This window comes from Molothrus ater, chromosome 18 (genome assembly GCF_012460135.2).
Source record: "Molothrus ater isolate BHLD 08-10-18 breed brown headed cowbird chromosome 18, BPBGC_Mater_1.1, whole genome shotgun sequence".
Lineage (NCBI taxonomy): Eukaryota > Metazoa > Chordata > Aves > Passeriformes > Icteridae > Molothrus > Molothrus ater.
This window is the reverse complement of record NC_050495.2, coordinates 12279995-12294897: the sequence shown is the minus strand read 5'-3', so window position 1 is coordinate 12294897 and position 14903 is coordinate 12279995. Positions and strand designations below refer to the sequence as shown.

At 48.6% G+C, this 14903-nt stretch overlaps 1 protein-coding gene across 1 annotated transcript in view; it reads right to left on the bottom strand.

The window, feature by feature from the left end:
* Positions 1 to 14903, bottom strand: part of FBXW8 (F-box and WD repeat domain containing 8) — a 61286-nt gene that overhangs the window by 1586 nt on the left and 44797 nt on the right. Inside the window, exons 8-10 of the mRNA XM_036393523.2 lie at positions 12037 to 12164; positions 4291 to 4464; positions 638 to 754 (exon numbers count right to left, since the gene is read on the bottom strand). Coding sequence (XP_036249416.1) covers positions 638 to 754; positions 4291 to 4464; positions 12037 to 12164 — 419 coding nt within the window. The remainder of the gene's footprint in view (positions 1 to 637; positions 755 to 4290; positions 4465 to 12036; positions 12165 to 14903) is intronic.

The window sequence follows — 14903 nt, the reverse complement described above, 5'->3', positions numbered from 1 at the left end:
GACACAGCAAATCACCTCAGTGGGAAAGCAAACAGAGGAATCACTATAAAAAGCATGGGAATGGAAAGAGGCAATGCTGCAGGAGCTGGATAAACCCCCATCCCCTGTGCTGAGCCCTTTGAACAGGGAAAGCTCCCCCCAGCCTCCTCCCAGGAACCCTCCCAGGCTGGTGAATCATTCCCCCAGCCCTGCAGAGACGTGACTGTCATCTGCTGAAACATCTCCGGGCTCTCCAGCACGGGGGAAGATAAATACATTGGTATTTGATAGTTCAATTAGCACTAACAGCCATTTGAGATGCAAATACCAAAACCTGCAGCTTAAATGCCAGTAGTTTTCCTTTAGGAGGAGACAGCATTACTAATATTTCGAGCATGGAGAGGGCTGCATTCCCTGCCTGCCTTCAGTGGACTTTATGTTCCCCTGCTGAGAAAAAAAAAAAAAAAAAAAGCTTTTTGTTTTGTGCTCAAGCAAATCAAGAGCCAATTCATTGCTTGTTTTATAAACCTTACCCTTAACCTTTTTTAAATTTTATTTTTTTGCTGCTATACTCTCTCTGTAAGTGCTGTGGGTGATGACTCAGGTGCTCAGGGTGCTATTTAAGAACAAAGCACATTGCTGAGGGCTGGTTTCTCACTTTCGGTGCAAGCTGGGGTCGTCCTCGGTGATGCTGGAGCCTCGGGGGTTCTTCTCCTCGGGGATGTTGGCAGTGATCAGGATGTGGGAATCGAACCACACGTGGCGCACGGGATGTCTGCAACACAACCCAGAGCCCGGCGTGAGCGGCCACCTGCGCTGGGCTCCCAAAATCCGAGAGCTGGGCAAGGACCGGCTTTGGATGAACCCGGAGTGACTGAAATCAGCAGCCAGAGGCGGGGAACCTGCACTCCCGGCTCCTCCGGCCTGGAGCACATCCCGCATCTTCTATCCCCATCTAGCGGGCTCTTCCCAGAACACACGGGGAGGCCAGGAAATGCTGCTGGAAGGCAGAGCAGCGTCTGGGAGGGATGGATGCGGCTGGGCTGGGCTGGGCTGGGCTGGGCTGGGCTGGGCTGGCGGCCCTAAGGACTGCAGCAGTCCCGGGAAGGGCAGGATGCTTCCCAAAAAAAGGGGAAGGACACCCCACACACCCTGCACTGAGTGGTTTAGAAACGCACAGTAAGGCACAAGCTGAGAGCCATGGAGTGGGGAGGGACCCCCAGGGATCACTGATCCTGCCCAGACCCCCAACAATCCCACCCTGTGCATCCCTGGCACTGCTGCCCAAAGGCTCCTGGAGCTCTGGCAGCCTCGGGGCTGTGCCCATTCCCTGGGCAGCCTGGGCAGTGCCAGCACCCTCTGGGGGAAGAACCTTGCCCTGATCTCAACCTGCCCTGGCCCAGCCCCAGCCATGCCCTGGGTGCTGTCCCTGTCCCAGGGCAGAGATGGGAGCTGTCCCTGTCCCACAGCAGAGATGGAGCTGTCCCTGTCCCAGACACAGATGGAGCTGTCCCTGTCCCAGAGCAGAGATTGGAGCTGTCCCTGTCCCAGAGCAGATATGCAGCTGTCCCTGTCCCAGACACAGATGGAGCTGTCCCTGTCCTTGTCCCAGAGCAGAGATGGAGCTGTCCCTGTCCCAGACACAGATGGAGCTGTCCCTGTCCTTGTCCCAGAGCAGAGATGGAGCTGTCCCTGTCCCAGACACAGATGGAGCTGTCCCTGTCCTTGTCCCAGAGCAGAGATGGAGCTGTCCCTGTCCCAGACACAGATGGAGCTGTCCCTGTCCTTGTCCCAGAGCAGAGATGGAGCTGTCCCTGTCCCTGTCCCAGACACAGATGGAGCTGTCCCTCAGGAGGAGCTGCAGCCCCTGCTGAGCTCTGAGCTCAGGCTCCTCTGCTCCAGCTGAGCAATCCCAGTGCCCTCAGCTGCTCCTCCAGACCCTTCCCCATCCCCATGTCCCTCCTCTGGACGCTCAAGTCAGGTCCTGACTCCTTTCCCTTGCACTGGTGAACACTGAGCCCAAACCCAGCAGCAGCACTTTGTGTTCAAGCAGGAGTCACTGCTCTCCTCAGCTGAGCATGGCTCATCTCCACACCCCAAATGTGTCTCCTGTCACCTCCCTCAGCTCCTGCTCCTGTGCTCCAATCCTGGCAGGGGGCCACAGGCAGGGATAACAGCACACACCTCATCTAGGAAAGCCTTTTGATTGAAGTGATCCCTTCTGATTGCTCTATAGATTAAACACTGTTTTCTACCTGTTTAATCTAATGGTTTCACTTGGAGCACATCCCTGAGCTCAGCCCTGCCCTGCCTGCCCTGCTCCTGGAGCAGCACTAATGAACATGCCAAGGAGACAATCAATGGAATATTGTCCTTAATGCATCAGCCACATCACAACAGGCTTTATCATCCCCAGGGTCAACACACAAAGTGATACCTGCTATTAATCAATGACAACTCCAGCTTGAACTTCCCTGCCTGTAAATACCTCATCTAGCTCCTCTTTGAGGAAGATGCATTAAAACTAATTAAAAAAAAAACGAAATCAGGATTTATCTGTTCATTTTATGGTTATCACCTAGACTTACAAGGGGCTAAACCCTCAAGTCTTTATCCAGACAAAGCCTGGGAATTGTGCTTTGATCAGGAAATTTCACTCAGCTGTACAAAGTGTCAGCTCCAGGATGCTGATCTCTGCTTGTACTTTCAGTACTGTGTTCCTTGTGCTCAGTACAAACTGGTATTTCAATATTTAAATGAGTTTAAATGCTTTGATCCTCACCATTAAGGAAATGTAAGGATGAGGTGAACAGAAGCACAGGGACAGTGATGGATGCACTGGATGGGCACAGCCAGAACCAGCTCCTCTCCAAACAGCCAGTCCAGCATGTCAAACCCAAGGTTCCACAGCTAAATAGAGCTTGGGGTTGGGGCAGGGAGAAGTCACTGACTGAACTTCATGGAAAATCCAGGGGGAACAACTTCCCTGCTCCCCAGCACCAACTGGAACACTCAGCTAATGAGTAAAAAGGCCATGACAGTGATGCCTCAGGTTTTAGCTTCTCTATTTTTTTATATTCTGTGCTGCTTTAGTGTGTAGTTCTGAGCTTCATATTATGGGATGGTGAGCTCTGTGCACAGAGCAGGGAGACAATTCCTGCTCTAGCTGGGGACCAAGGACAAATGATCCAAATCTCAGGCCCAAGAGCACAAACAACTTGGGCTGAAGAGAGAAAAACAAGCAGGATGGGATTTATGGGCTGGAGCTGTAATTGGACAATTGTCCTGGATTGCCAAGCAGACTGTATTCTATTTGCCATCTGTATGGCAGTTGTCTTCTGTTCATTGGGCAGTTTCCCTTATCTCTTCCACACCCAATCCTCCCTCAGGGGAGACACCTGCTGATAACAGCCATTGAATGTCACTGTATGGCTGATAAGAACTACAGCATCCCATTGGGAGATGTGAGCCCAGAGGGAGGAGCCAAGCATTCCTACCTGGATATAATCTGGAGGTTCTGGAACACCAGCCAAGCATTCCTACTGGATATAATCTGGAGGTTCTGGAACACCAGCACAGCTTCTCCACTGGATTGCCCAGAGCAACAGCAGCTGCCTCTGCCCCTGGATCTTCAGAGGAAGAGACTGCACCTTTCTCCAGGATCCCTGCTCCAGCAGAACCAGCCCTGCCACTGCAGGAGGGCTGAGCCACAATTCCAATGGTTCTGCTGCCAGCACCCTGACCCACAGGGTGTCAGGCTGGGTTCTGACTCTGGCAGTGTTGTTTTAATTTACTGCATTGTTTATTTTATCTTTTTATTTTCTTCCCTAGTAAAGAACTGTTATTTCCTGCTCCCATATTTTTTTTACCTGAGAGCCCCTTAATTTCAAATTTATAGCAATTCAGATAGAGGGGGTTTCCATTTTCCATTTCAGGGGAGGCTCCTGCCTTCCTTAGCAGACACCTGGCTTTCGAAACTGAGACAACAATTAACTCCAATATGCAAACGGACCAGAATTTACATAAGTGTGACCACTTGTCCATTTTGTGACCACTTTGGTTCATCTTGGGTGTAGGCCTGGCTGGGCTCTTGTGCTGCCCAAGGTGGATCCATTGAGGAGGTCCTTTCAACAAATCCCTACTTTATCCTTTAGCTCTGTCTGGTCTCTGTTCTAGGCCGGCCTTCACAAGGCACCAACAGCTAAAGAACCCCTCAGAAACACAGAGGGCTCCATGTGAGGAGACAACCCATCCCCAAACCACACAGAACTCCCCCAAAACTCTCTCCCAGCCCCGCCAGCCCCGGGTTACCTGGCGTGCATCTCCCAGAGCTTGGTGGCCATGCGCTGGTCCCAGACACAGAGCAGCCCCTCCTCTCCTCCGCTGACCACCTTCCACTCGTCCATCTGCACGGAGCACACGCCCAGCTGGTGCCCCTGCACGCAGCACACGGCCTCACCGCACCGCAGGTCGAACACCCTCACCCTGGGGAACAGGCACAATGAGGCACAGACACACAACCCTACAGCTAATTAATCCACAACTGATGTAGTGTGCTTTTATACTTTGTAATAGTTTTGGGTTTGTATTTTTCCCAAATGCTTTACCCCAGATTGTACCCCCCTCCCTGTACCTGTGCAATCCCTTTCCTTTGCTGAGATCACCCCCAAATCCCCACCCTGGCTCTCTGTCAGTCACTCACCATCCCATCCCCTCCATCCAGAACTTTCGGTCCAGGACATCGAGTGATCAGCCAGAGGCCAGGGGTCAGCCCCACAAGTGTTACCCCAGATCCTGTCCTAAATGTCCATTCTCAGTACCCATCCCTCAGGGTCACTCATGGTCAGTAAATGTTCTCTACTTTGGGTTTCCACCTCCCTTTAAATGCAACCTTGGCACCTCTCCCAGGGCTCTCAGCAGGAGCTCCCTGAGGTGCAGGAGCTCCTTTGGGACTCCTGGAATAAAACCTTGGATTAACCCCTGCTAAGAGTCGGCCCTTTTATCCTCTACCCATGTCTCTGGTGTCTCTCCTGCTGCAAAGGTGACCGGCCTGGCTGCCCTCAGTACCCTCGGGGCACAGGGAGTGTCCCCTGCTGTCTGCTGACCCGGGGCTGGCCAGGGTCCCTGAGAGGCTCCCAGAGACACACAACTCTACAGCTAATTAATCTACAACTCTTTCAATTTAATTAATCCACAACTGGCTGGGTGGCTGTAAGTCTCTGTCCAAAGTTTCCCTCGTCTGCCTCACAGTCATCATGAAAGGGACAGAGACTGGGGACCACTGAAGAAAAGGACCCTTGTCTGGAACTCTGGCCCTGTTGGAGAAAGTTGCTTGCCAAGGACCCCAAGGCCTGAGCACAGTGCTAAGCTGTTGTTCACAGGTGTGTTTGCTGTATGCTACACTGAACCCAGTGAAAGGAAAAGAGGGGTACTTTGCCCTTTTTGCAACAATAGTCCTGGAATTTTGTCCCCCCTCTCAGCCTGGCTGGACTTCTCCTGAGGTTTTTTGGTGGTCCCCACAGAAGACCCCTCACCTGCTTTACAACCACCATGACAGACAGACTGAGATGGAAGAAACCTCTCCATCAAGGCCTGAGACATGAAACCCCTATGTGAAAAAGCCCCCCCCTTCCTTCCAAGGACTGGGACTGAAACCCCCAACCCAGGGGAGGTAAGCTGACCAAAGCAAGATGGAAGCTGCAGGTGCAAGCAGTGGACCAAGAGACAATGGTTCTCACCACTGCTGAGAACATGGACTGTGTGCACCCTTCTTCAAATACCATTTTTCCCCCAAAAAACACAATAGACTACCTTTGATTTGATTTCAAGATTCATCTGTTGCTATAGGACATGAAACAACCCAAGCTCACACTGCTGCTCTCAAGGTGAAGAAAAGGGAAGTTTAATTTCTGACTCCATTTATAGATTTCCAAAAGTGACAGTGGATTGGAGGGTGACAGTGCCACCTCTCCAATGACACTGGACAAACTAACAGTCTATCAAATTTCTCCTCCTCCATAAAAGAATGCAAACCAATGAGTTATTTACATAAAGTGCGTGAGAAAGTTGGCTACAAGAATGTAAACACCAGAAGGCTTAGAAAAACTTAAAAAATCAGGGTGACAACTCATCCCCTTCCCCCATCAAAAAGAGGATATAATAAGGGTTTGAATGAACTGGAACCCTGAGATCTCCCTGGATGTGACCTGCTGAACTCCACTGGCTGGACATCAAAGGACTTCACTGTTCTATGTTTGGTAGCTATAGACCTTCCTTCTCTTCCTCCCTCTTTTCCTTATTCTTCCCTTTTTCCCCAATTCCTCCCCAACACCTCTTGCTGTGGTCATTCAATAAAGGTACATTGGTTTTTGATTAATACTGCAAGATGGTTTCCAGGATGGTTCCTGAGATTCTTTTTACATAAACATTAGCTCTTGCCTGTCACCACTGAGTCAGAGATGACAGTAGTAGGATCAGAAGGCAAAGTGGCAAAAAGCCTCATTTATTTCATCCTTTCTCCTTTTATAATTTAGTTTGCTACAGGTGGACCTGATTGGTCATTTAATCAATACATTTCACATGACTGGCTAATTAACAGGACATCCATTTGTAAACAATCTTATGACGAAAACACAAAAACAGATTATTAGAAAAACACCACCTGCAGGTTGTTTTAATATTTGGCCATCATTGTTTATCTCCAGCTCCCTAAAGCTTCCCAGGCTGATTCTGGGAAACCTTATCCAGCTTTCTCTCTGACCAGGCTGTCACACCCACACTCACCTCTTATTATAATTAGCTGAATGTCCATTATGGCCGTGCAATTGTCCCCTTTAATTGGGTTGGTGGGCATCTGAAGAGGAAGTAAAACTTCTTCCTCATGCTAAACTCTTCACCTGTGTCAAGCTGGCAGGGCTCCTTGGCCTGCTGGTCACAGTCCAAACCTCCTCTCGTTCTTAGAAGCCAGTGGTATTTATGGTTCCTGCACTCTTACAATACTTCATATATCACCTGTTATTCCCAACATTGTTTCAATTATTCAATTAATTTCCTTGTTAAGCTCTATATGATCTTTGCTAACTACATTTCTAACTTAGCCCCTAAATTCATTTAAGCTCTTAATTTAAATATGCATGTGTTTTTCACTACCTTAGCTGCATTCCTAGCTCAACCCCCTGACTCACAAAGACAGCTCTGGACATGCAGCTCATGGGGTCTCCTGGAAGGGGCTGACAGCTGCTGTGTGAGCCAGGGAGAGTCAGCTGGAGAAGAGGTGCTAAGAGTCACTTAAAGGAATTCTATCAAGGTCGTTGACATGGAAACTGAAAAGAAGAAAAGATAAACGAGGGGGGCTGCAGGTGGACATGGCTGAAAACAGCAGTGGAGACCACTCTGTGCCAGCGAGCACTGTGTGGATTTGTTGTGGCAAATGAATAAATGGAAACTTTCTGAGAAGGTCTAACAGACAGCATGCTGTTAGAATAAACAGAGAGAAGCTTTCTGAAATGCATGGTGCTCTTCTGTGGGTTGTGACTGTCTCAACAGTGACAGGTTCTGACAGCACAAGGATTTGGGGTTATGGAAACACACCTGGGACAGCAGCAGAGCCACTGCTGCTCCATGGCTGGAAAAGCAGTGAGGCACATCCTCCTCACCACTGAATTTTCATCCTGATTTCTGCTATCAAAGATCTTCTTCAGGCAGATTTCTCTCACCACACGGGACCTCTCTGAGTCTTTGCAGATTTTAGGACCTAAAGAGGCTCTGGAGTCTCAGCACAGGAGGGACCTGGAGCTGCTGGAGAGAGTCCAGAGGGGACACCAGAGATGTTCCAAGGGCTGGAAGCCCCTCTGGAGGGGCTCTGGAGCCAGGCTGGGAGAGCTGGGGGTGCTCACCTGGAGAGGAGAAGGCTCCAGGGACACCTCAGAGCCCCTTGCAGGGCCTAAAGGGGCTCCAGGAGAGCTGCAGAGGGACTGGGGACAAGGGATGGAGGGACAGGACACAGGGAATGGCTCCCACTGCCAGAGGGCAGGGATGGATGGGATATTGGGAATCAGGAATTGTTCCCTGGCAGGGTGGGCAGGCCCTGGCACAGGTGCCCAGAGCAGCTGGGGCTGCCCCTGGATCCCTGGCAGTGCCCAAAGCCAGGCTGGACACTGGGGCTGGGAGCAGCCTGGGACAGTGGGAGGTGTCCCTGCCATGGCAGGGGTGGCACTGGGTGGGCTTTAAGGTCCCTCCCCAGCCATTCCATTATTCTATGAGTTATGATATAAAATAAAAGTGAAATTTGGAGAAAGCTCCTCTCCCTGTGCCTCCCAAATCATCAGCAATGCCACAAGCTATGACACACCCATTTTGGACACCCTGCTAACCCATCCCAGCCCTGGTACATGCCCACATCCACTATGGACCAGGGGTGATATTATTACCAGGATCAAGGAAAGGATTATTACTGCAAAGATTCCACAGGAGATTTTATGTGTGGCAATTCAAAAGACAAGATAGGGAATTACAGGTTCATACCCTTGATTTAATCACCAATTTTCAAAGCAAGCACCCAGCAACCAGGATCTGTTTACTTCAAAAATGCAACTGACTGTGGCCAGTTTTTAGGTACATCTTATTTTTTAATATTATTGGCCACCCAGACAAAGCATTTTGAAGAGAAATAAACTGAAGACTCAGCCAGAAGTAGAACTACAGACTAAGACCTTAGGATTGCCACAAGGCCACAATACCAGTTAGAGCTGATGGTTTTAAGTTTTAAACCCAGCTCATATCACAAAGAAGTGTGGGGTTTGATCCTTATTTATCAAGATTAAGAGATAAAGCAAAGTACATGAATAAACAAAAAATGCAGCAAGTGAAAACAGAAGGAAAGGGGAAACACTGATCTCAGGTTTGAGAAGAAGCCAGAGCAAGTTCCTCCCAGCTGATGGCCATCAGGAACAAACCCATCAGGTACACATTAATCCCAGAAAAAGCCAAAACACACTTGTTCCAACACATTAACTGTACTTCATTCCATCCCCCTGCTAGGATCCTAATGGTGCTGCAAGTCCTTCCTCTCCCCTTCTCCAGCAGAGATTGCATCATCTGATTTTACAAATAACACATTGCAGGGACTGAGAGACAAGGCAGCAGAGCAGGCCAGAGCTCCAGCAGAGCAGCATCCATCTGACAGGGAGGAGAACACGCTCTGTGTGCAACAGCCCAGCCCACAGCATGAGGGGCAAGGGTTCCTCAGTGCCCAGCTCCAGCAGAGAGCAGCTCTGGCTCCAGCCTGGGACAGGATGGGGTGTTTGGAAGGGCTCATTCTCCTGTGTGTGTTCTCCCAGCAAGCAAAGCTGCTCCTGTTTGGAAAGCACAGCTGGAAGCCAGGATCCAAGTGAGTCCTGCTATCCCATGAGGAAGCACCCAGCTTTCAGGCAGGTGAAAATGGCTCTCCCATGCTGGCCCAGCCCTGGGAGAACCAGAGGCACATTTGGCTGCTCAGATGTGCCTTAAGGAAGAAAAGGAACAATGTTTTGGCAATCTCACGTGATGCTGTAACACAGAGCTGGCCCAGCACGTCCTGCCTGGGCAGCTGGGCTCAGTGGGAGCGCTCCGGACTCATCCCAGCTCCAGGGAGCTGTTCTGGAGGCCAGGCCTGGCCCCTCCTGTCACACTGCCTTGGGAGCGAGCTCCTGGCCTTCAGGAGAGCCTGGGACACGTTTGGATCCACACCTTTCAGGGTTTGCCATATGTTTGCTTTCCCAAGCAGCTCAGCCCAGCTCCCAGCAAGGCAGAGCAGGATCAGCACACGCTCCCTGCTAGGAGAGGAGGCCTCTTGCCAGAGCAAAGCACAGCTCAGGAATCAAATCAATCAGCAGTGCTTCAGCAGGAATTTCAGATGGAAAGACAGATTTTAGAGGTCCTACCAAAACCATTTTGTGAGTATTACTTTTCAAAATCATGATTTTGAGTAAAAGAAGGGCAGATTCAGGTGGAATTGGGAAATGGCTGTATTTAATTCAAGCAGTAAGTGCTCCCTCTGGCCAGCAGCAGCCTGAGCTCCCATGGCAAGGTCCCTTGTTGGGGAAGATGGAACAGGAAAGCCTTACAAATATGATTGTCTGGCAAAAGATTTTGAGAATATAGAAACTATAAGTGAGATTGAAATGAAAGCAAGCTTTGAGATCCCTCAGTTACTGAACAACTGGAAAACAATGGTGTGGCTGGCTGAAGGTGATCCCCTTTTGATGGAACAACACCCTCTGCTTGCAGACAGGCCCAAGGGTCAGAGCAGACCCTACACCTTGGCAGAAGGGGCCCAAAGAGGAGATTTTAGGGTTTAAAATGTAACACAGTATGGTAACGTAGTGATTCTTACAGGCTGTATGGAAATGCTGTAGGATTTGTATCTTGTACTAGATTGGTTAGTGAGAATTAGAATATTCAACACAGAAAAAGATTTATGGTATTGTAACGGGAACTTTGCTCTCTTACCCTTTTACTCTCTTACCCTTTTACTCTCTCACCCTTTTACTCTCTCACCCTTTTACTCTGTTCCCCTCTCATCCTCTCTGCCCCTCTCTTCTCTCAGTCCTGCTCCAGCTGTGCCTGGCAGCTCCCAGCAGGGCCCTGCCCCCAGGCCCTTTGCAATGAACCCCAAGTTCCTGACCTGGCCCCAGAGATCTCTGGTCTCTGTGTGTCCCAACCATCCTGCCCCCGATGCTCCGACAGTCCCTGTTCCATAAACTCACTCCATAATGTGGCCATGGAGATCCCAGTCTCGTTCCACCTGTGGATGCCCAGCACCTTCCTGCAGCACCACAGGAGGATGTGGCCTCTGAGATGCTCTGCTCCTGCCCCCTGGATGCCAAACTTATCTTCCCAACTGTTCATCCCTAACTCCTTGCTGTTCTAGTGACATCCAACCCCCTGAACCCAGCCAGTGCTAAAGCTGAGAAGCCCTAAAGCTTTCTGGAGGGGAAGGGCACAGACACCCACTCTGCTATAAAGGGGAGGGACAGCAACTCCAGCTCCTCTCCCATCATCTTGCAGGGGAACAAAACTGGAGGTAACTTCACTGGGGTGCTTTGGAAAATCAATTATCTGCTTTAAGAGGGAAAAAACCTCCCAGGGATTCAATTCCACTTGTCAAACTTCAGCTATTTCCTTTATCCTCCTTGCTGAGAAAGTGTGAGGCTTGCTCACACTCCCTATTCTCCAGGAAAGAAAAAAAAAAAGCTGTTTGACAAAATAATCATTTTTGCAAGCTGCTGCACTGGCGGGACAGAGGTCTGGGATTTGGCAGAGGGAAGTGCCCGCCTTCCAATCTGATCCCAGCACCAGAGCAGAGCACCACCTGCAGCCTGGTGCCCAGTGTGGAAAGGAGGAGGGAAGGAAGCAGGAGCCATTAGAGACTGGCTCCTGGCCATCCCACATCTCCTTTGGTGCACTGGATCAGACCCCACAAACGACTCGCCAAAAAAAGGAAATCTAAAAATTGGACTCAAAGGGTCTTTTTAAGCACTTTAATCCTTTTGCACTGCCTGTTCCCAGAGCGGCCATTCCTGGCAGCAGACACTGAGCTGGGAAAATCCTACTCCCCAAGCCAAGGAGTTAAAGAGAAAGCTGCTAATCAGCTAAATAGAAGCTGGAATCTGTTCATATGAAAGTCTCTTTTTTTTCTCTGTCACCTGAGGGACATCACAGTGTTCCCAAATACACTTTTGACATCATTTGGCAGCAGGGCCCATCTCATCCTCCATGATTCATCCCTTAGGTTATTTTTTTAATATCAGAAAGTGAGCTTTTAAATGCCAAGCTCATTTTGCGGGTGGCGGTGGGGAAGTGGAAGAGATTCCAAGTGGTCTCGCTGGGCTGTGCACCAACTGCCTCCACCAAATGGCTCAGAAAGCTCCTCTTCCCATGGAGCTTCCCAGACAAAGCACACTGACAGCCACATCCAACTATTACCTAATAGTTTGTTCCTCAACTTGATGGAAACACGAGAGGAGAAAGCAATTCCAGCAGGGCCAGATGTAGGACAGGGAGCTGGAGATCACTTACCTTCTGTCCTTGTTGCCTGCCACCAGCATGTTGGGGGGGCTGCTGTGGAGGTTGACACATGAGAAGTCACCCATGGAGTTGCCCACCTTGGTCACACACTGGTTTGTTTCCAGGTTGTAAAGGAGGATCTGGCAGAGAGGGAATAAAACACCACATCAATTCAGCAGGAGCACCACGACAAGGTTTTGCTGCTCCACAAAGCAGAGTTGTGACCACCTGAGGTGTTCTGCAGGACTTTTTTCTTGATGTGTAAAACAGAACCAAGAGACAGATCTACCCCTGTGAAGAAAGGCAATGACACCTGTAGCCATGATATTTTCTGAAAAATCCTTTCCTTAGGATTTTTCCTCCTGAGAAGCTGAGAGGCTTCAGGAACAAAATGTAACCAATGGTTGTCTGCTGCTGTGGAATGCAACAGGTGCATCTGGGATTGGTCTCATGTGGTTGTTTCTAATTAATGGCCAATCACAGCCCAGCTGTCCAAACTGTCTTGGTCAATCACAAGCCTTTGTTATTCCTTCTTTTTCTATTCTTAGCTAACCTTCTGATGAAATCCTTTCTTCTATTATTTTAGTATGGTTTTAATATGATATATATCATAAAATAATAAATCAAGCCTTCTGAAACATGGAGTCAACATTCTCATCTCTTCCCTCATCCTGGGACCCCTGTGAACACCATCACAGACACCCTCAGAAATCAGGAATTCAGGTTTCCCAGTGGGATCCAGCCACAAGCAGGGATGCACCCCCAGAATGGCCAGGCACAGCTCTCAGGGAAACCACACAAGTGACATCTTCGGGGTTACAGGAAAAGCAAAGGGTTCCCTCATCAATTTTAGTGTTTGAGAGAGCAGTACAAGCAAACAGCACCAGCCCTGAGGAGGTCTGGACAGATGGACAGTGAAGGCAGATCTGGTCAAGTGCAGCAGGAACTGCAGGGCAGAGCTGAGCACACACTGAGAGCCTGGGTGCCCTCACACATACACACACAGAAATGTCACATCTGAAGTGGCAGCTCGGATGGGAAAGGCAGAAAAACAACTCTGATTTTAGGCAGCATCTGAGATGATTCAAGCAGAGCCTGGATGAGAAGCACGAGTTGTTCCCTGTCCGTTCCCACTCCTCTCCTCCATCAGTTTAATCACGTTTGCTGTCCTTCCTGTGGGGCCAGATCTGATCTGTCTGCTTGGGCCTTTCAATTTAGGAGAACAAATATTTTTAGAAACAGAAAAACGCACTGGTCAAAGCCCAGTGGAGCTCAGTGCTGCACCTGGCCTTATATAACTTCATAAACATGATTCAATTTCACGGTATTGCTTGTTGAAATGAAAAGAAACCTTGTGACCATGAGAAGAGTTAATAGTATTTAAAACACCAGAAAAACCCCACAGCTTCCATGGCAACATCAGCATGGCCATGTCAACGTCACATCAATATTCTTTACTTCTAATTTGCTGATTATAGCCACGTGCAGCTCAATAAATATTGCACTATCTGGATGGATTATTTCAACATTTGCCAGAACAGCAGCACTGATGCTGCCCGGCCTTTTATTTCCTATCTGTGCCATTTCAGAGATCTGAAAGGTGAATTAAGAGAGCAGGAAAGGATCATTCTGTGATGGAGGCCTCTGGGCAATCAAAGTGAAGCTTTAAAGATCTCAAGGAACAGGGCAAAAAGAGACAGAGAATTTGCAGGTTTCCTCCACCTGCCATTCTCCCAGGCAAATTCAGGCATATTGCAGCTCCCTACTAGGATCAACACATCCAACTTCCTTAGGTGTTCCTAAGATTTATAATCTCCCAATTAGTTCTTTGTGAAGCTGTCTCAAAAAACATGGCATTTTTCATCCTTAAGACCCAAAAAACCAAAGCAAGGATGACCTCTGTTGGAAAACCTAGGACATAAAAGTTAAATTTAAATTAAAATTAATTTAAACTTCCACCTCAAGGAAAAAGCTGCTACAAACTGCATGGCAATGTTAGTGTTTGAGGTAAAAACCAGTTTACAGCCTGTTCTCACTTCAGCCCAGCTCCCAGCAGCTCAGTAACCAAACCCACAGATAATGATGTTCTGGCAAAGGCACCTCAAAGGGTTCTCAGTGCTAAGGAAATTAATATCTGTGCCTGGCAACCCAAACTTCTCCTTGGAAAGTTTGGAACAAAAGACAAAGACAATAAACTGCTGAATTCAGCTTAAGAAAGAACTGACAGGGTCAGGAGCAATGCATTCCAGCTCCCAGTTGGGCCCTTCCCAGCTGGAAGTTAAAACTCCAGAGGGGAGAGGGCCAAAAGCTGCTTTCTTAAAAGTCCCCTGGGGCTGATATTTGCAGTGAACATCCATAAACTATTAATTTATCTAAATGACCAGAGCTCCCATCTCTGCTTTAAAACACAGGATACATACTTGAACATCCAGCCATGGCCATGAAAGGCTGGAATGAAAAATTGCACTGAAAGATTCCCATGTAACGTTTTCCACGTTGCATTTGCTCTGCCTGCAGCCCTGTGGCAAAGCTCATAGGTAACAGCAGCTGGAAAAAAAACAAACTTATTTATCCTCACATAACTTGAGGGTGGCCAGCAATTTAAAGTGTTTGCATCAAAGAATCTGTAAAAAAAATAAGGGTTCACACCCACAAAAATGGAAGAAAAGCTTATATCATCTTCTCCTACCCCCTTCAATTCCTTCTCATGCCCATCTCTATTCTTTTAAAGATTGTTTATTTTAACCATCAATCTTGTTATTGATTTAAATTTATTTTAAATTTTATCACGCACAAATGTCTCTCTAACCAATTAGCCCCATCACTGAAGAGTCTCTGTGATTTTCAGTATCCAGGTTCTGCCTATCTTGAAATTCAAC